Source organism: Elaeis guineensis, chromosome 4 (genome assembly GCF_000442705.2).
Source record: "Elaeis guineensis isolate ETL-2024a chromosome 4, EG11, whole genome shotgun sequence".
Lineage (NCBI taxonomy): Eukaryota > Viridiplantae > Streptophyta > Magnoliopsida > Arecales > Arecaceae > Elaeis > Elaeis guineensis.
In genome coordinates, this window is record NC_025996.2 from 119447936 (window position 1) to 119469168 (window position 21233).

The window sequence follows — 21233 nt, forward strand, 5'->3', positions numbered from 1 at the left end:
TCTTTCTCCCCCAACAAATTTTTAAAAAAATTCTGAATTTCTTCAGGAACTTAAGTACAAGGAGAAACATTGTTATGTGTACCCATAAGATGATTTTTCATTCTATTCACTCCTCTCCAAAAACTCGTTACACTAATTGCATACAAGATGTAATTGATTTCCATCGCCCCTTTGCTATCATCAAATTTTTTGCAATGATTCCAAGTGGGATCCACAATGTTAGATTTTTTTCTAGATGCTATTATTCAATAAAATAATAATACACAATTTCACTGTAAAGTATGTAAGTTAATCCCTGTTAAAAAAATAAAAATTGTTAAAAAAATTACTAAAAAAAAATTAATCTTACTGTCACTACTGTGTTTATTTATTTATTTTTTTGGATGGGGGTTTAAGTGAGAAAGTAACTATCTAGAGAAACTGAAAACATCCTTTTAAGTGGCTGTTGGCTGTTGCCTGTTGGTGGCAACGGAACCGGAACGGGACTAAGTCACTGGACCTCTCCAATTCCCCTCTCGGTTTCATCTCCAATTCCCCTCTCGGTTTTGAAGCTTCTAAAGAATGGCCAACTTAAAAAAAAGAGGGACCACAGCCCAGAGAGAGCTTCGGTCCGATCGGGGAAAAAAAAAGGGTTCGCAGGCGGCATCGGGGAAGAGAAACAGAGGGTTTTGGGCGGCTTCGGGGAAGAGAAACAAAGGGTTTCGGGCAGCTTCGAGGAAGAGAAACAGGGGAGAAACAGAGGGATTGGGAAGTAGGCTTCGGCTCCGATATTAAAAAAAAAAGCTTTGGGGTTTCGGGAGAAAAACAGAGAGATCGGGGAAGAAGGCTTCGGTTTGATCAAAAAAAAAACTTCCGGGAAAAGAAACAAAGAGACCGAGGATGAGAAATAAAGAAAGCAATGGGAAAGAGGAACCTATCGGACCTACGGCGAACTTGTGGCGATGCTTCGAAGGCTTCGAGGCTTCCTCTTCTCCACACGACCTCTTTTTCTTCTTGCCGTAGTCTTCGAAGGCTTGAAGCAGTCAGAGAAGACGGAGGTGAGAAATCTCTTTGATTTGCTTCTCCGAACCAATTTTGAAAGCAGATTTTGCCAAAATCTGACTTCTATTTTGATTCCCTAGCTCTTCGGCTTTCAAAAATGGTGAATAACTATCATCGAAACTTACTTTTTCCGACTCGACGGTATCGGATGATCTCTCGAGTCACACGACTTAGCCGACGGACTCGCGATTCAGGTGTGATTCTTCTCATTTCCCCATTCACCATTTCGGTTCGACTCGGTCGTGCTGTGAATCGTCGTGAATAGTACGAGTCAACTCGCGACTCGTACGATTCTAACAACGGAGTCCATAATCTTGTAAAACATTTGCTTATTATCATGTTAGAGTTGATAACTTTCGAATCCAACTCTAGATGTGTAATGATAATGACCTCATGATTTGATGGTCTAAAGTGTTGAGTGTTGGAAGTAATCCAAGTGTCAGTATCTAACAGGTACCAATGACAATGCTATTATTTGTTGGGAGCTAGGTCAATATTGTATTGATACACTACAAAACCAACATATGGTGTGTCGTATGGTCCAAATATTGTACTAGCACAGTTTTTCTTTTGTGTTGTTTTAGGGTTATATGGAGGTTAGGAATATTGTGAGGTCTAAAATGTTACTTGGAGTAGGGTTGAAACTAGATTGGCTACGGATCAGATACCACAATATCCATATCCATATTTGTTTGGTCTGACGAATACAAATATGGATACGGATATTATTCGGATATAAAAATTCGTATTTATATTTATTTTAAACAGATACGGATACAATTCGGATACTGAAAATATGGATATAATTACATATATTACTTAGATAATTAAACTTTATGGCTACGGAATCAAAAATATTATTAAATAGATGATAAATCAAGTAAAAATATACTTATATAGTTGTATATTTTTCTTAAAAATTAATAAGTACTATATAAAATTATATAGAATTACATATAGATTTAGATATTCGGATACGGATTGGATAGTTGTCTATCCATATCCATATCTATTTTTTTTTTTTACGGATATGAATACGGATACGGATATTAGTTAGATCTTTAAATTTCTATCTATATCCGGATTGATTTGGATACGAAAACGAATCCGGATGGATAATATTCATGCTACTTTCACCCCTAACTTGGAGTGTTTATAATTTTGGTGTCGGCACCAACTGCTTTTTTTGTTCATTTGATGTTTTTTTGTATTTTTTTCTAGTTTTAGGATTACCTTTTTCTTGTTTTTTTGGTGTTTTCTTGTTTTTGTACTGATTTTTTGTTATTTTATGCAAGGTTTGCAGTATCAATATTAGATTGCATATTAGTGGCTGATTGGTACAGTACTACATTGGTACCATGCCATTCTACACCGAGCTAAGCCACCCTTAGCTATTAAGGAAGAGGGGTTAATCAAAGCTCGAACCAGGCCCTTACTAGGCCAAACAACTTGGTTTTAAGCAGTTAACCTCGATAAGGATCAGAATCGAGCGATTTGGCCTAATGAGGTCTGGAACTAAGTGATTGGATCCCCATTTCATACCATGAACCAAGATCCGCTGTACCGATACCGGTACAGGCATCGGGCTGGTACGGTACGATACTATACCGACACATGGTATTCTCCAACATATCAGTTCGGTATCGGTACAAATTTTTTTTATTTTATTTTATTTTTTTTATCTCCAAGTTATTAATTCATAATTATAATCCTAAAATTACATTATATTGCATATTATTGATATAATTGGTTTTAATTTTTGAGTTCAGTAGTGGTACAGGGAATGTTGATCCAAAATTTTAAATATATATTTATTTATATTATATTACAACTCTATCATTCTAAAATTAAAAAGAAAATGTATAAATATGTATTAAAATGTATCTAAATTTTTAAAGTATGAAGCACAAAAAATGATATACTAACCTCGAGATCTGCTCTGTATTTAATATTTCGTCGAGTGTCTATGATGCTCGTAGATATCTGGATTATTGGCATAGTCTGGAGGAATATCAGTCCATCCCTCTAATCAAAAAACACTGTACTCCTGAATATTCATCCCATAAGGCATCCTCTCTGGATTGTAAGACATCTCATATCTCTCACTTAAATTTTAGCTCTAAGAAGTATCCTTGGAATGATGGTATGACTGTAAAAGAGTCCATCCAAATATATCAGTAGCAAAATCTGATCCGTAAGATGCTCCAGATTGCATAGGATAGTAACCATTAGAAGATGATGCCTCAGATGCACCATATCCATATGGATCATAAGATGGCTGCGGATAATAGGATCCATAATGCGAGGATGATTCAGATACATCCATGGATCCTACACGTGCAAGATCGTCTGCAGCTGCATCATGTGCTGAATGACCTCTAGGAGCCTGTCGTCTATATGAAATTGGCTCCCTACGATTTTTACTGACTCGTCCACCATGGTCTCTATCTTGTGTGGCATGTGTAAACTGAGACTCACCGATGAATCAAATATCACCCTACGGTTGTCTCATAAGTAGTGGTCTCTTGTCCTCCAATTTCTTCCTGATCATCAGATCCATGACATTACTACTAGTACCATCATTACTCTCTCTGATATCCGAATCTAAGCCTGATAGTTTTTGTACTCTCGAGAGTGGTGCACGTGCAACTGTCTTTTCTTTTCTCCTCTTGTGCCCCTCTGTGACTGAGTTTCTTATGATTGAGAGGATGGATATCTTGTTACTGACCGTCAACCTCGTCTAAATATTTATCGCTCAAACCTCTGCGAGGATATATCGGACATCGAGTTATGTGATGAATGAGTCCTCTGTGTCCCCTCAGGTTGTGGCCGATTAGCTGGAACCTTATGTGGAATTTTTTTTTTCTGTCCATTGTCCTGGATCCATCCTGATCTCCCTAGCTACCACACTGGCTGGTCGTGGAGGGGACCCCAGCTCATCAAGCTCTAACTTCTGCTGCTGACCTGCAAGCCATCCGATGATCAGATCATCATCCTCGTCAGTATAATCTAGTGTCGGATCAGTGTACTTCAGTTATACTTTCTCCTGAACGTATTTTAGCATCAATCTCAGGTTATAGTGAATATAGACAAGATCATTGAGATGTTTTTGTGTCAGACGATTTCTCTGTTTGTTGTGGATAAAGGCAAAAGTCAACCAATTACGGTTTACAGCCACTAGCAGAGACCGTCTGGGAAAGAATGCGGACAGCCACATCTCTCAAATATTCTGTGGATATTCCAAAATAAATCCACCATTCAGCTGCAAAAGCAAAATTACATATCAAATTTCATGATATTATTAGGCATATGATGTCAATCTATGCTGCTCATTATTGATATGTAATTTATTTGGATTCATCTGCTTTTTGCGTACGACAGCTGATGGGACTCCAAAACTGTCTGATCCCTCTTTAAACTGTTTCGTCTGTAAAAAAAATATATTTATTAAATTTAAAAATATATCGTTGAGTACAGATCGAATTCAGTTAAATAATCACATCTGTTTTAAACTAGCATATCTCTTGCAGACACAAAGATGCGATTTCGGGATAGGACACCATCTTATATATCACATTACGAAGAGCAGCAAGAAGTTCGTTATCTATATCTATCGTAAGAATGGTATACTGGAATTTCAGATTCAAATAATAAGCTGCAGATAAATTTCATAATTGATTAAGTACATTTTTACAAGTATAAGAAAAGAAATATTTTAAAGTATTTTTGAATCCGTGCTTACCGGTTAGATGCAAATCTTTACCCATCTGATAGTCCCAACGGTGCTCAATGATATTAATGATTCCTAAGCATGCTTCGGATCATTCTCACTGATCTGTTTTTTTTATCCTCTCCATCATGTAATACAAGAAGCCCATTTGGGGGTATCTTTCACTATTCACAATGCGAAGCACCTCGTATAATGGCTTAATAACTTTCATTATCTTCTCAGCCTACTGTCAGAATAACTGATTTGTCATCAAGTTTTCCACATGACTTCCATCAGTATCGGCCCTTGCATATCTGCTCTTTTGCCACTCGGTACTGACAAACATTTGACGTAAGGCTGCTTCTTTCTGAAGAAGACTATCAAGTATTATGTAGTTGGTAGCAAATCGTGTGACATCCGATCTCAAGATCTCTCTCCCAGTATACGTCCGCATCAATGAAAGGACCCGTGTAATTGTAGATGAATCTAGTAATAATTTGGGCAATCTCCACTACCTGCTGTATCCTACGAATCTTTTCAGTATCCATCAATATAAGATTAATGCAATGTGCAGCCCATGGAGTCCAGTATATCTGCGGTCGCCGTTCCATCAGCAACTCTCCGGCAGTCTTATATTGTGGCCCATTATCTGTGATGATTTGTACGACATATTGCTCACCACTGAATCAATCACCTCCATTAGACCAAGGATATATGCAGCATCGTGCATCTTATCTGAAGTATCAATTAATTTGTGAAAAAATATTTTTCCATCACAGTATGTCAAAAAATTAATGATGCTCCATCTAGTGGATCGGTCCAACCATTACACATCACTATTAGTCCGTATGTGGGTCATTTATTCTAGTAAGAAGCAATCCATCTTTGCAGATCCTTCTTGTTACTGTCAAGAAGCTGACTATAAATGTCTTTAGGTTTTGACGAATCTACACCTTGGCCGGCAGCCTCTATGGTTGAAATGGCAGATTGATAGTAAGGATTATCTGCTGCATTTGCTGGAATATGGCTGAAATGAAATCATGATCCAATAGCTCGTCACATATCTTTCTTATCTTTTTTTTACCATAATATCAATCCTCTGCTGCTTTGAATCTTTGCTGGGAAAAGCATGTGGATTTAAATCATGGATGGTGGCTCCTATTGGAATATCTCTGGAGGACCTCCTCCTACTGCCAAAAGCTCTCAATAAAGATGAAATACTATGTTTGCTTCCTCTACCATCAGGCTTTCTGACTGAGGTAGTCCTCCTGAACTTGAATTCTTTCCCACTAATCGTTGATCCAGACTTCGATTCGAAGTATGATGGTCCAAATCGCTTTCTATACTTGGCCATCTTCTTTTGTCGATATTGATTATCCAAGCTCGTCTGAATGGCAGTCTCAATCTGTGCCTTCTCATCATCTGAAGTGGAAGCTTCCTCTGACTCTCTAGAGTGATAGGAAGATGGCTCTGCAGCTCGACGATCCACTTTTGCCTTCTTTTGCTTTGCCTTTTCCTTCACTGCTTTCGAATCAGCAAAGTGTTTCTTCATCAACTGTCGGATTTTTTGTGGGCATTTCCGACACATGGACACATCAGGATAACCACCAATCAGGTGCTGTTTCAACCTAGTCACCCTTCCATGAACTCTGTGTTGCACCATTTGTATTTTCAATGATGTCGAGCTGAGAACATCTCGCCATGATCCCAATCAATGTTACGTTTTGAATTTTTCTTTTTACTCATTTTTGCAAGTATAATAAAACATGATAGTTTAATAATTATTAAAAAAATATTATATATAAATTCAAAAAAATTTCAATAATAATTTTAAAATTTATAAATTCAAAAAAATATGTTATATGCTTCAAATAATATTTCTGAATTAGCTAAAAAATAGTAGTAATTTTACATATTTTTTATTTGATTATATTTTTTTATTATTTAAATAATTATAAAAATATTTTTTAATTTTAAATTTTTTTTAAAAAATTTGAGGTTAGATTCAAGTAGTTTAAATCATTCTAAACATGATTCTAAATCTCTGATTTTATATTTTTTAAATTTATTTTTTTAATAATTTTTTTGAATAAATATATATATTTAAAAAATATATAATTAATGATATCAATTAATGTCATGCTCTAAATCTTTCTTCTTACTCATTTCTGCAAGTATAACAAAATACGACAGTTTAATAATTATTAAAAAAATATTATTTATAAATTCAAAAAAAATTTAATAATAATTTTAAAACTCATAAATTAAAAAAAATATTATATGCTTCAAATAATATTTTTGAATTAGCTAAAATATAGTACTAATTTTACATATTTTTTTATTTGATTATATTTTTTTATTATTTAAATAATTATAAAAATATTTTTTAATTTCAAAAATTTCAAAAAAATCCAAGGTTAGATTCAAGTAGCTTGAATCATTTTAAACATGATTTTGAATTTCTACTTTTATATTTTTTGAATTTATTTGTTTAATAATTTTTTTACAAATAAATATATATATATTTAAAAAAATATAATTAATGAAAATCAATAATTTTAGCGTCATCATATAGATCTTTCAAAGATCTATCACATATGATCAAATCATACCAAAATCATAAAATTTTGGCATGATTTTCTCTTATTTTCTTACGTCTTCGTTCTTATCCTTTTTTTAGCCATAAAAATATAAAAAATAAATATTTATTAAAAAAATAATACGTTACCTTACTCTTGGTCGAAAATCAGCATCTCCTCGAAGAAGTGCTGCAATTTGACAGAATTTTTTTTTTCTTCTAATTTTTTCGGCTCGTGTCGTCGAACGTCTGAGAGGTGAGAGCGCTCGGGAGTTCTCTGAGAGAGCTTTCGGGTTTCTCTCAAAGAAAGAATCTAGGCTGCCACTAAATGATAGCCCAGGTCCCACCACAGCCCCCCCACCCCCACATGTAATTGTCGGTACGGTTTGGTTCAATACCGAACCGTACCGAACCGAGCCATAATGCCCACATGGCTCCGAACCGTGCTGAACCGCCCAGTTCGGTGCGGTTCGGGTATTTTTTTGGAAAAAATGATCGAATCAGATCGGTTGGCCGCCGGTCCGGTTCGACCCGATATGGCATTTCTTGCCATGAACCATCCAATTCATGGTAAGTATGGTATGATATTGACCGAACTAGATGGTTCAATCCAATATCGTATACCATGTTTTTGTGGTTGCTATTAGGTCTAAGTTTAGTTTGGAATCTAAATTTTGTAGCAAATGAAATGAGCTCCTTGCTTCCATTTTTTCAAAAAATTGCTTCTATTTAATTTTTAGTAATTATTTATCCACATAGTAATCAATTAGAAAAAGATATACATTGAAAAAGATATACTACATTCTATATTGATGCGCAATATACAACATATCCAAAATTCATGTCAAAAAGAAAAACTTACTTTTGGAGAATTTTGGCCATTTCTACATGCAAATAAATGGATGAGGTGAGCACTTTGCCTTGACTTCGACATCTTGGAAGTGATTGGATCCACGTTGAATTGAGCAAATTGGAGCATCAAAGAGTGGAAGAGTTCTCTTTCTCCTGCACTCTCCTTTCACATTCTCAACGCCCAAGAAATAACAACAAAGCTTTTTTTTTTTACATTAAAAAAAAAACAAAGCTTTTTTTGATGCAGGACCTATTGCTAGTGTGTGGGACTAGCAAACATAGGTTGATGTCCTCTGACACTAGTACGTATTGAGCATTACAAAGTGGTATGCCCTGGTTCCATAGGTACCAAGGTATTGGGGATGTCCTAGGATCCAATTTCCTACTAGTTTGATCCAACATGCCCAGCATAAACCGGATTTTCAAACCTTGGTCCAGCAAAGTTAAAAGCCTAAAATTGGGGCATCTGTATGGTATTGGTGGTAGTGGATAGTCAGATCCAATTGAAGACAAGGAAGCAATTCCTTTAATCCTCTCGCAAAAGGAAGCAATTCTTAAGCAACTCAACTCGTACATCTTAAAGGAAATAAAAGAAAGCAAGAAAATTGCAAATGTGGGTTCATTTATTAATTCTATGATAGAATTGATTATAATACCTCCATTTGTGCTAATGAGGTTTGGTCTTATAAAATCCAAGTTGGATTCCTCTTCTAGTTGGAAGGGGTTATGGTTTTCTCAGAATAGCCATGACTCCTGGAAATACTTAAATGCTAAAACTCTATCTGGAACTTGATCTCGGTCACTATATCAATTTTATGTTCAATCACTTTGCCTAATTCTCCCAGATTATAAGTTATGCTTGGTTAAAGTTTTTCCAAAAATGAAAATTTTACTTTGACCAATCCTATTGAAGGCCTAAATATTGTTGTATGCCGTTGTCGCTACATATGTCAAACCCTTTAATAGATCTCGAAAAGTTACCAGTTTCAAATAAAGAGGATCTCAATCGGATGTCTTACAGGGAAGTTATGGCCTCCAGAAGTTTAGATGTGTAATTCAGCTTTTGATGTAACTTATCTTGCTTCCAAACTTTGTGTAAACATAAAGTGGCCAGAGTAGCACAATGAGTCTAGTGATCCTCTTGGATCACAGTCCATGGCTAAATGGGATGGTGGCTGGTAAGTATTTGCCATCCATCAATTGGCCACTGATAGAGCAATTGGAGGCAAAAAAAAAAAAAAAGGCTGCGTCCCAAAAATAAATAGAATAAAGTTAGCGCACACACATGCTAGGCCAAAAACTAGACCCATGCTTGTGCTGCGCATATGCAGGCATCATCAGCTGACTCAAGCCATGTGCGTAGAGGCAAGGTAAGGGTCCAGAAGGGAGCCCAAGAACCAAATTGTAAAGAAAAAGGGATGAAGGTTTGTGAAGCAACCTTATTGTCCTCTTCGGTCCAATGTGTGACCATAAAGTGAAATGCTTTATATTTGCAGCTCCTTTTCCTTCCCTTTGCACATGGTCTAGCATGCACCCAAGAAGAGAAACATCTAAACTAAACCAAAAAAGTAAAAATTCTAGAAAAATCATCTTAAATCCGGAGAAATCTAATTTATTCAAAATATGAGACATGCTACAGACAAAATATGTGACGTGAGCTTAATGATTTCCAACTGCTCCTTCTGTACTTTCCAAAAGGTTTTCTCATACTTCGCATTATGCAAATACTACATTATCTTTTCTTTTTCCCATTTCATGTAGGGGCTCCTCCATTTATTTCCCAATTTGCTGGCTAGTCTTGCAGCCTTTGATGTTAGGGTACTGACAATGTTGTCTCTTTATATAACGCAGACTTGGAGGAGGGAGTTCTGTCAGTTTGACTCCACCATGGGCTGCCTCTTTTCCTTTAGTTTTCTTCTTTTTTTTTTCCTTGCCGCTATACAGTGGATTTTCTTTACTTATGGAAGTGATTCACCAAACTCTTTTGTGGGCTCCAATGCAAGCTAAGCCTACTTTCCTTCATATTCTTGAAGCTGTCCAAACAAACCGGATGGTACAGATAGAAATCATCCATTTCAGAATTTTTTTTAATAAATCAACCACAGGGAATAAAATTGACCAGATGGGAACCACAGATTTATGTGCCTCTTGATTGCATCACATATGCAGAACTCTAGCATAGTTAGTGCATATCATTTGAGTAGATCAGTTAATCTTCTCCAATACTTCAACACATAAGAGTAATCTAGCCTATGTAACATCCTAAAATACTCCTCTATGGCATAAGAGGGTTGAATTAGGCTTCCTCAGAGTTGATTTCTCATTTTATAGGATGTCTTGGATACTGGAGTTCTTTATGCCTGTAGATTGTTGGTTTAAGGTTTCCCTAGAGAAAATCACATAAAGAAAACTCTGGCTTAGAATTATCCATAAAGTGGCCATGTCCATACATGGTATCCAGATATCCCACAGCACACCAAGCATACCCATAAATATGTTATTCTGACCTAGAACAATATAAAACAATATAAACAAAGACTGTTTCTAAAGTTAAGGTAACGAATAATTTACTTTGCATCACAAAGCAATAATATTCATCAATTTAGCATTGGTATGTGACAAAATCTTGATTAAGGACCAAGAAGAATGCACCATGGCAAGATTTGGCTGAGAAACATATAGGAGTTGTTGATTAAGTATCATGGTCTGCAAACGTGTCAGCAAAATGAATGTGAAGCCAATTTAGTCATTACATGAACTTCCACTAACAAAGAGATAATCTCCATTTATTTATCATGGGTTTAAGATACCAATCTGATGCAGCGAAAAGAAACATAGGATTACACCTGATGGAAGTGCAGAAGTAATAATTATCTAATAAAATTAACAATTATCAAAATTCACAGCTTATTCTTCTGATCCAATTTTTTGATTTTTACACCTTTACAGATGATCAATTAAAAGTTTAGCTCTTGGATTTCTTCCTTCTTTGTTATTTTATTTGCTTTTCCTGTTCTTGTGATCCAAGGCATTATATTGTTTTGCATTTTTAATTTTTATTACAATGACCTACAATCTTATCAATTTTGTGCAGTATGTCGGCTGTACATGTAGCAGAGACTGTGAAAGGTTAGAGCCCTGTGACACAAATGTTCCTGCAAAGAAGAGGAAAATATGTTCTTCAGAAATAGGTCCAAGAAATGTTGAAAACGCTGAGAGAAATGGGGATATCAATGTATTGGAAGTTTCTGGTAAGGGTTTATGGTAATTTAGTACAATCCCTCTTGACTAGATACTACATTTCTAGTAAACTGAACATCTGATAGCAAGAGGCAACCAACGATGACATCTTTTTTTTATTATTATTTTTCATCTTTTAGATGAGATAGCATGTCTTTTTATTCTTCTGAAACAGGTAAACTGGAAGAAGAGGCCAGGTTAGGATCTTCAGAGACAACTGAGAATGTAAAAAGGAGGCCTGATCTGTCTCTGGTTAAGCTAACAAGGAGCGGGTTACTTCTGTTTACTTTTCCTAGTAATAACTTCCATCATGTTGTTGATATATTGTCAGATATGTTTCTCTCTTTGGGATCTGGAAAGCTAAAGCTGCCTCTGTAAGTTGCATGTTTCTACTGCTCATACATAATAAGATTTTGGTTTTTTTCATATGATTTGCATTCCTTGTCAATTAACCTTAGTTATAAATACATCAATAAGGAATGCCCTTAAAATTCATGTGATTTCAACCTGCAGTTCACTGAGATTTATGATCTGAAAGTTGTTTCTGCCACTGTATTTTGCAGCAAATTTACGTTCCATCTCTAATTATTGGAGAGCAAAGCATGGCCAGATAGACACATGTAGGAGGTCATGGTTGACTCTATGATCTTCTATACTTGTTAACTTGGAATTAATGCTCTAGGCTTTCCAGGTTTACATTTGTCCAGTTCGACTTGTAATTTATTATAGATCCCCTAGTTATGTATAGAGAAATTAATTTTGAATTATGACTTCTAATCTAAACTCTTTATTTAAGACTAGTGAAAATAAACAATTGGAAACAAAAACAAGGACGAACATTATCCATGATTTCAAATACAATTTTTTTCCTATGGGGTTATTTTCTTTTTCCAAAATTTACCAAAACTTATTACTTTCTATGTTTATTCTCATTAGAAAAGCTGGAAAAATCTTTTGTTGAACAAGAAACAAGATCTCAATAATTGGAAGATTTTTGCTATTAGTGTTGTGAAAGAGGAAGGGCCATCAATATTTTGTAGAGATGGCAATGGGTCGGGTAGGCCATTATCTGTACCCTCCCCGTACTTGCCTCGGGGTGGGGTGGGGCGGGTGGAGTTAAATGAGACGGATTGGACGGATCGGATTGGGTAAGGCTACAAAAATCTTTATTTTTTTTCATACAAGTCATTTTTTTTTTGGCCTCAGGAAAGGATGTGTGAAGAGTCATATATCCAAGCCAGGTTTAGGCCAAGTTTTGCCATTGCCAGTATTGGCCCTGGATCTAATATGGATTTGGTAAAACCCACCCATTAGGGTCGGATACCTGATGGGGTGGAGTAAATTGCCACCCTTGATATTTTAGTGTTTTGTATATGTGTTAATGCTTGTAAAGTCTTGCAATATCTCTATTGCATTGCTATAATTTGCAGATCTTATGGATTATGAACAATAGAGTGACAAGGTGGTAGGCATCCTTATTGTCATTGTACTTCAAATTTGTTTAGGTTTTGCTGTTGTGGATATTCAAACTTCTTATCAAATTCTTTTGTGTTCTCTATATTGAAAGAGAAATGTTAATGAAGATGGAACATAGAGCTTTTTATAGAAACTTTTAATCAAAATCAGTACATGAACTATGTTTGAAGCCACAAATAGGACATTAGTACATAACTAAATTGGCAAGATAAGAATATATTATACTTTAATCATAATCCTCCACAATCTTAGCATTTATAGCAACATGTGCATTAAATCTTAAGCTTTTCTACAATTTTTGAATGTGCCTCATAAGAAAAATGGTTAAACACAGTAAGATGCATTAACCCTTATGCTTTTCTAAACCATTGTTCTTAAAAGTTGTTCTTGTATACAGCAGAAGAGACTGCATATACCTAGGTGTTAGCCACATGCTTAGGGAGTCCCTTAAGGATTTTGGTACTTTAAATGATACTTACAAAGAGGTAGGTGCAATACACTGTTCATAAAACAATGATAATAAAGTTAAGATCGAGGTTTGCCGAACCAATACTGGAGGTACCTACCAACAACTAGTTCGGTATGGCATGGATCCATACCATGCCATTCCTGGCCCTACTGGAAGTAGGAAGAGGGAGAGAAAGGGAGAGGAGGAGGGAAACCTAACCGTAACCCTAGCAGAGCAATAGAGAGGGAGAGGGAGGGACTTATCGGAAACCCTTAAATGCACGGGGTGTGGGGGGTGATGGAACAAGGGGACTTATCGTGTGGGTTAATAAGCATGAACTGGGGGGGAGGGGGGCCTCATTGTGAGGGAGGTTTAATAAGCATAAGCTGGAGGTGTTTAACCCTAAGCCAACCCCATCTCAAAAATATGGATTGAATCATGCCTGTCCCTTACTAGTTTGGTTCAATACGTCCTAGACTAGCCAGTTCAGCGGCTTCAGCTTATCCTTGGTTAAAATAAAACATTGTTTATTAAATTCTATTTGTTTTATCTTTTAGCTGAAATGAGTACGCAAATAGCAAATTTAGATAAATTGAAGATTAAAAAGATCAAATATAAAAATGGAAGTGAAGAAATAAACTAAAGTAGAATAAAAATTATAATGTAAAGATTAAAATAAGAAAAATATAATAGGAGTAAAAAATGGATTGCTTGTCAAATATAACAAGTAATTTAAAAATAAAGTATAACAAAATAAATAAACCATAAGGAAAAGGAAATGGAAATAAAAAAATCATTAAAAACAAAATCATAGTGAAACTAAAAGTGCAAAACAATCTGCAAATGAACAAATAAATAACACATCAAAGTAGAAGAATTCAAATGTAAAATGTACAAATAATATAATAAAATACAAATAAAACTAAACGAAAGATACAAAAATGGAAATAAGAATGAATGAAAATTAGAAAGAAATTAGTTAAATAGAAGTAAATGATAAAAAAACAAGAAATGCTAATTAATTTATACAATAATCAGATCAGAAGTTATGAAAAATATACTTAAAAGGAATTTGATAATTTGGAATTGTAAAACTAAATATACAGAATGCTAATAAAATGTATATCAGAATGTAAATTAAAAATTTATAAAAATAAAATGAAATAAAAATATATAAAATGGGTCGAATATAAAATATAACAAACATCTAAAATGAGAATAAAAATAAATATATTTAAATAAAAACACAAATTAGAAAAAAATAAATTTAAAAGCAAAATCAAAAGGTACAAACATTTTTAATAAAAGTAAAATATAAAATAAAATTTTCAAAATTAGAAATATATAGATACAATTTCAGAAAATAAAAACGCTTAATGAGATAATAAACCACAATAAGTATGGATGGAAAGAAACTAGATATATGGAAAAAAATTAAAAATGATATAGTACATTAAAAATAAAAATAATTTAAATAATAATTTTTTTAAAAAATATGTAAGGCTTCTCAAGGAGAGATGGGCATTACGGTAACTGCAATAATTCTCAAGCTATGGTCCAACTTTCTGGAGCTAGCATGTTAATTATTGTATCTGTTACAAGCTAGATATGAAATGGGTAAAAATGAAGTCTATTCGAACTTTGGAGTAATATACGTAAGCAACATCCTTGATAGAATACTATAAGTTATAGATTTGAATTATGTTTTTCTATTTTGGTACTTAATTTTTATTATGTTTAGAACTCAGTGATGAAAGAAAAATAAAATGGTTAATTGTTTATTGTTTACCAGAAAATAACTATACGAGTTGCATTGAGATAGTCAGTTACTTTGCTTGTGCATTCTTTTCTAGCACCTTACACTTGCAAACATGTTCCGACAAAATTAAAAACAATGTTTTTGCATTATCTATGTCCACTGTATTTTCAGTTTTATATCTGACATGTATTTGTCTTCTAAATATCTAATCTACTAATAAGTGATTTGTATATGTGAAATGGGCCAAGTTCCCTTCAGCTGTTGGGAAAATCTTATTATGTTTATTAAGAATTGCATCCTTTAAAAGGTCTGTAATTTTGGGACCAGATACCATATCGGTATGTCATCAATTTGGTAAAGTATGCACACCATACCGAGACAAAATGTAGACCTCTTTTCATTCACTTTTTCTATGGTTGTGTCTGCAATTGGGTGGTATGGGTCGGTATGGTATAGTGTGCACCTAGTTTCAGGAAATACCAAGTGGTACAGGGCAGTCGACTCATATACCGAACTGAACCTCAATACATCCCAATACCTTACCTGTACAGTTTGTATGGGTCGGTACGAGTTGGTATCATAGTTCTTGTATCAAACATACTGTCTACACCATGCTTTAATATGTCAGCTGATTTCATCTTTAAATAATATGTCATCAAAGTGCTAATCATTTCAATGAACAGCTGGTGCCATCGTATATTTCCTATTCAAGAAACTTGCCTTCTGACAGAGAAGAACGTTATAGTAGTTGTTTCAAAGCTTGTCCAAGAATATTTGGGCAATGAACAAGATAGACTTGATGGACCTATCAAGGTAATACTTTTATCTGTGTATGATTCATTATATAAACTTCTTGAAATTACCTCATAAGCATCTCTATTTTGTTTCTGTTTTGAGCCTTTTTTACCTTGGCTTTTTCGTATAGATAATTGTATAATGGAGATCATGTGTTCTTATTCACATCCTGAGATGAAGTTCCTTTATTGTTACGTCTCTTTCATGATGTTGGATTTTTTTCCTCTTGATTTATTTTCATTTTCCTTTTTGAGAGTATTGGTGGGAGCAATACTAGTTTGAATTACTTGGATCAAACACTTAAGGAAACAACATCCAAAGGTTTGTTGTTGCTCTTCCATGTGGAAGGTGTATGTATCTATTTTTGTTTAACTAGGAGCATACTTCTCTACAAAATATAGCCAGGGTTGGCCAATAGTCATATCGCAAAAAAAACAAAAATTCTAATTTTTAGAACCCAGATACTAAGCAGCTTTCTCATAGCTTCTCTTATCAAAAAAAAAAAAAAGGAAATAAATAAAGAAAGAAAAGAAACAAAGAAAGAAAGAATGCTCTGCCACAGCCCACTGCTTGAATTACAACCAGGGAAGCAGCTAACTTTATTGATTTATTGTGTGAATAAGTACCTGAATCTCATATTTTTCATTTTCTTGTTGGAATGTCTATCCATCTATTTTTCTCTTTATTGTATGTTCTACATATGAATGCATTGGGATGATCAATGTTACATCTTGTTCCTGTAAGCTTAAAGATGTTAATTTCCATATATTTTTCTTGGTAACCACCTGCTCATTATTGTTCACCAAATGCCACTTGCTCTACTGCAGTGTACTGATCTTAATCGCCTCTATAGTTTGCAGTTGGATATAACAGAAGGGGCATTGGTGAGACAGAGATGAAGATTCAGAAAGGCACTGTGGAAGACTCGGAGGGGTTGACTTTGTTGGATCGAGACACATGTTTCAAGGTTGTGGCTGGAGCAGTCAAAGCTGTTGCTAAAAATGCAGTTGTGGATCTTAAATCTCCTGAGGTAACTTTTATCTCATTTCTACATGTCTACTTTATTTGAAGCATGACAAGAAACAAATTATTAGACCAACTGCAGTATTCCATCTTTCATGGGTGGAAATACCCACCATACTATCCTTTGTGCATCTCAAACTGTTGCTTGATTGCTGCCCGAGGCTAAACCAGCACCAAAACTCCAGTGTTTTTTCTCTCTCTTGCAGAAAAAAAGGGAGATTTGCCACTTTAGTCTCTGGCGAGAAAGCTCTATTTAAGTAGTAAACCAGTTACTACCCGACAGGGTTCTAATTAATTTGAGCAATTGGTTCGCATATTTCCTGAGTATGCAGAATCACCACTTTAATATCTTCATCCTGATATCAATGCATGTGCTGATTAATTAAGTTAATTGTCCCCAGGTAGCCGTGCTTGTAGAGTTATTACCACTTTCAGGGGTACCGCATGGAATGCTAGTGGTCGGAGTATCTGTTCTTCCAGTAGAACTCGTGACTACAAAGCCACGGCTGTGTGTCAAGTCTCTGGTTGCTGATACAAAAGTGGCGAAAAAAAAGGAGCTAAGTGGGTGAGAGATCTTTGCAGCTCTTTGTGCTAATATTCTCCTTCTGTGCCAGGTCTGTAACTTACTCCTCATCAAGCACACTGATTTGGTGGTGGTATTTATTATTGCATGTGAAATAGAAAACAGATTATGTTTACCTGCTGTCCATTGTTTCCACAGTGAATAACTTAAACCTGCTGTCAGATTCAGAGCAGAGAGCAAAGAAGGCAAAATAATGATGATTATTCTCAACATTTCGTTCCAATTTAGGGATCAAAAAGAAATATTTCATTTGCGCTTGACACCAGGTAAATGTTGATCTTGTCGCTGTTCAGGACTTGTGCATCTTTGTCATTGGCATTTTGGATATGATGGTTTAACTTTACAGATGTTTGATAATTGAGAAAGTAAAGCTCATTTTTGAACTTTGTGATGCCTTTTGAACTCATTTACGGCACCAATTTTTTTTTTTTTTTAACATAAATTAGCAAAAGGGTGAGCAATGATTGTACTCAAAGCTGAAAATGTTTGTCTGTGAAAGTTGGTGCTTCGGTATGATTGGAATTGCCTCTACGGTTTCTATGATGCGGCCTTAGAAAATGTTGAGAGCTGATAGGTTCTCTCTTCCCTCCTGCACGTGCGTGTACGTGGCCTTACTTTCTTCAGTGACATGAAACACTGCTGGTGTTGCTCTCAACTTGTTTTGAGGATGACAAAAGCTTGAGGCCTGTCTTTCCAAATGAAATAGTAATATGGTACACTTCTCGGTCCTCCATATCTGTGGCCACAAGAATTTGTTGACTTGTATCTAAAGCATCATTTTCCATTATGACCATCATGTTTCCACGGCTGTTTGGAACTCCCGGAACAATATTTGTTTAATTAAATGCTTATTTGCTTCTTTAACCTCTCCAAAAATGAAATGTGCAAATTTATGCCGAAAACTTCATATGTGCTTCACCTAAATCTGTAAGTTTGCATGCATCCTCCAAAATTAAAAATTTTCAAAGAAAAAAAAGAATTGCAATTGAATTTGACCTCCAGCACGGAGGAGTTCAATCAAAAAAAAAGAAAAAGAAAAAGGGAGAAATGTTACTTAATCAAAGGTTTGATTAATGGTCACTTTGGATTTGATGACATCTTCCAATATAATAGGACGGTGGTATTTTAACCTGTTTATCTCTTTTAGGACTTAACCTGTTTATCTCTTTTAGGACTTAATGGATGTTGTTGTTGCAGATCTTGTTCTTGGGCTGGATTAGTTGGAGTGGAGCGTTTGGCTGAGGTGATGGTAATTGGATCTACAAAATAAGTCGTTGATCGAAATTTGCTTCAATGGAGATTCTTTAATGCTCAAGTCAGAAATCGATATGATAGATGGAAAGGAGCATTTAAAAGAGTTGCCTGTCTTAGGGTCCATCGGTTATCTCTATTTATAGATCAAGATGATAGTTGTGAGAGAGACGGAATTGGATGGTTATAGTTGCCATGACAATTTTCTTGAAGGCGTTTCGTTATCAAGATCAATATAGTCACGAGAAGGGTACCTTATTATCTTGACGATGATTTTATCGAAGGTATTTCTTCATTAAGATAAATATAGCCACCAAAAGGACATCTTGTCATTGAGACAAATATGCCATGATGATTTTCTTGAAGATGTTTCATCACCAAGATAAATCTAGCCATGAGAAGGATGTTTCATCACCTAGACGAATATGTTAGGATGATTTTTTTGAAGGTATTTCATCACCAAGACAAATATAACCATAAGAAGAACACTTTGTCACCAAGATAAATATAGCCATGAGGAGTTTTTTGAAGCACATCATCTTTGAACAGCTACAAGAATGCCTTACGACCTCAACGACCAAGAGGTAAGCTAGACTTCGAAACTTGAAACATAGCGAAAGATCCTTGGATCTCATAACCATGCCTGATTTAATGGACTTAAGACTACTCAACGAATGAAAGCTCACTCAGTGGTTGTCCTAATAATGTGGAGTCATACAGAATCAACAAACACAATATAATAATATAAAGCTCAAGTCTTTGAAGACAAAAGACTGAATAGATAAAGATAAAAATATATTTTATTAATCTCAAAAGTTGAAGTAACCGACCATGATGTTTACAAGCTAAGATGCGAAGACATAATTTACAAGGCTAAATTGGTGAACAAAAATACAAAATTATGATCAATCCTAGACTTCAGAAGCTAGGTCGTCCCTCGCTTGAGAAGGTCTCTCATTTTCACTCACTACACCAACCATGATGTGGGAAGCTTCGAATCATCGGGAGGGAACGCCTTAAGAAGATCAACATCAATTTTTGAAAAAAGTTGCATGGACAATGATTTACATCTCTTGAAACTTGATCTGGTAAGGTGTTAGAGATGACTTCAACACTCCGTGAATGACCCTGACCTGACTAGTGGCAAAATTTGCCTCCATCCGATTGATCCTGCCTTCAGGAACTTTGATCGCCACCCTGCTCTCAACCAATTCTAACCGAAGCTCCGCTATCGTTGATCTTTCTCCACTGATCAGATATTTCAATGTGATGGCTCTCTTTCGTGCCATCAAAGCTCGTTTCGAAGCCAAACCACCTTTTCAGCAGCATCCCATCTCGGTTCCTCGGCTGCTTTGCCTGAATTTATAAAGCATTCCAAAGAAGCGATCTTTTTCTGTGCTGTATGAAGTTCATTGCAGGTTCGAGTGGTTCTTTTAGCAGCGCCCCATCTCGCTTCCGTAGCAACCTTGTCCAATTTTGCGCAAGCCCTAGTTAGGCGCTTCTTCTCCAAAAAGTATAACTTCTCCATCTGTCTGATATTTTCTCGAAGGTGCTTTATTTCTACAAAGGTCTTGGTGTATGTTTTTTTCTCTCTCCGAAGCCTTTCAAATCGTCTTGGGGGAAGAATGTAGACTGCTCTGACTCCTTTGAATGTGTTGCCTCGAGATTTTCGATCTGATTTCTCAGAATTGAGCGGTTATAGTTGCCTTATCCAGCATATTGCCAGCTACTCCCAGAGATTGTATGATTTGAAGGGATTGTATGGGAGTTTTCCATCAATTTTTTTGAATATGATGATCAAAATAGGAATCGGAGGAGATGTAGGCTGATGACTTGCCACGTGTAATATTGAATATGGAGATCGGCAATAGATGCATGGGTTGGGCCAATGTGGGGGTCGGCACATAAGGGGTCGGGTGGATGTGAGGGTTGGCATATGAGACCTAGGTTGGTATTTGATGCCTGGAGGTTACTTTGATGATGAATCAACCGTCAATATGTAGATTAGGGACTTAATATGCGAGAAGATGGGGGTCGGCCACTGGTGTAAGGTTCGAAGGCCATCGATGTGATGGTCGGAAGCTTAAGTGTGGATTGATGATTTATGCATTGGAACATTGGCAATGAGGTTGGAAACTTGTGTATGGTTTGGCGGCCGATGTAGGGGTCAGCGGTCGATCCGAGGCCGATCGTGATCGAAGTCTAGTTGTATCTTTGGTTCGGACATCAAAATTCTACCCACAATAGGTGCTTAATTGCTTGTTCAATTATCGAAGATAAAAGCACATATATAATATTGATGTTGGCATGTAATTTCAAAAATCACCAAATTAAGCTTGGACCAGCAAAGTTTAACGCAACAAGAATAGAAGGATAACTGCAAGTTTCAAATCTTTGGATGGACACACATTCACTTATATTTTGAAGAGTAAATGTGTTAATAAGATGCTTTTCAAGTGCATAAAAGCAAAAGTTCCG

General features: G+C 35.5%; 1 protein-coding gene across 4 annotated transcripts in view; it reads left to right on the top strand.

Annotated features, from left to right (window-relative positions):
- Positions 1 to 18943, top strand: part of LOC105042729 (uncharacterized) — a 33630-nt gene extending 14687 nt beyond the window's left edge. The window contains exons 3-9 of one of the 4 annotated variants that reach the window (XR_002164424.3): positions 11275 to 11431; positions 11596 to 11794; positions 15787 to 15916; positions 16752 to 16928; positions 17323 to 17535; positions 17643 to 17770; positions 18702 to 18943. Coding sequence is in view for 1 of the 4 variants with exons in the window: in XM_010920029.2 (XP_010918331.1) it covers positions 11275 to 11431; positions 11596 to 11794; positions 15787 to 15916; positions 16752 to 16928; positions 17323 to 17490 (831 nt within the window). In the remaining 3 variants the exon portion in view is untranslated. Of the gene's footprint in view, positions 1 to 11274; positions 11432 to 11595; positions 11795 to 15786; positions 15917 to 16751; positions 16929 to 17322; positions 17536 to 17642; positions 17899 to 17950; positions 18364 to 18701 lie in introns of those variants that run through there. The other 3 variants (XR_002164425.2, XR_012141029.1, XM_010920029.2) reach the window with 3 other exon arrangements.
- The last annotated feature ends 2290 nt before the right edge of the window (positions 18944 to 21233 follow it).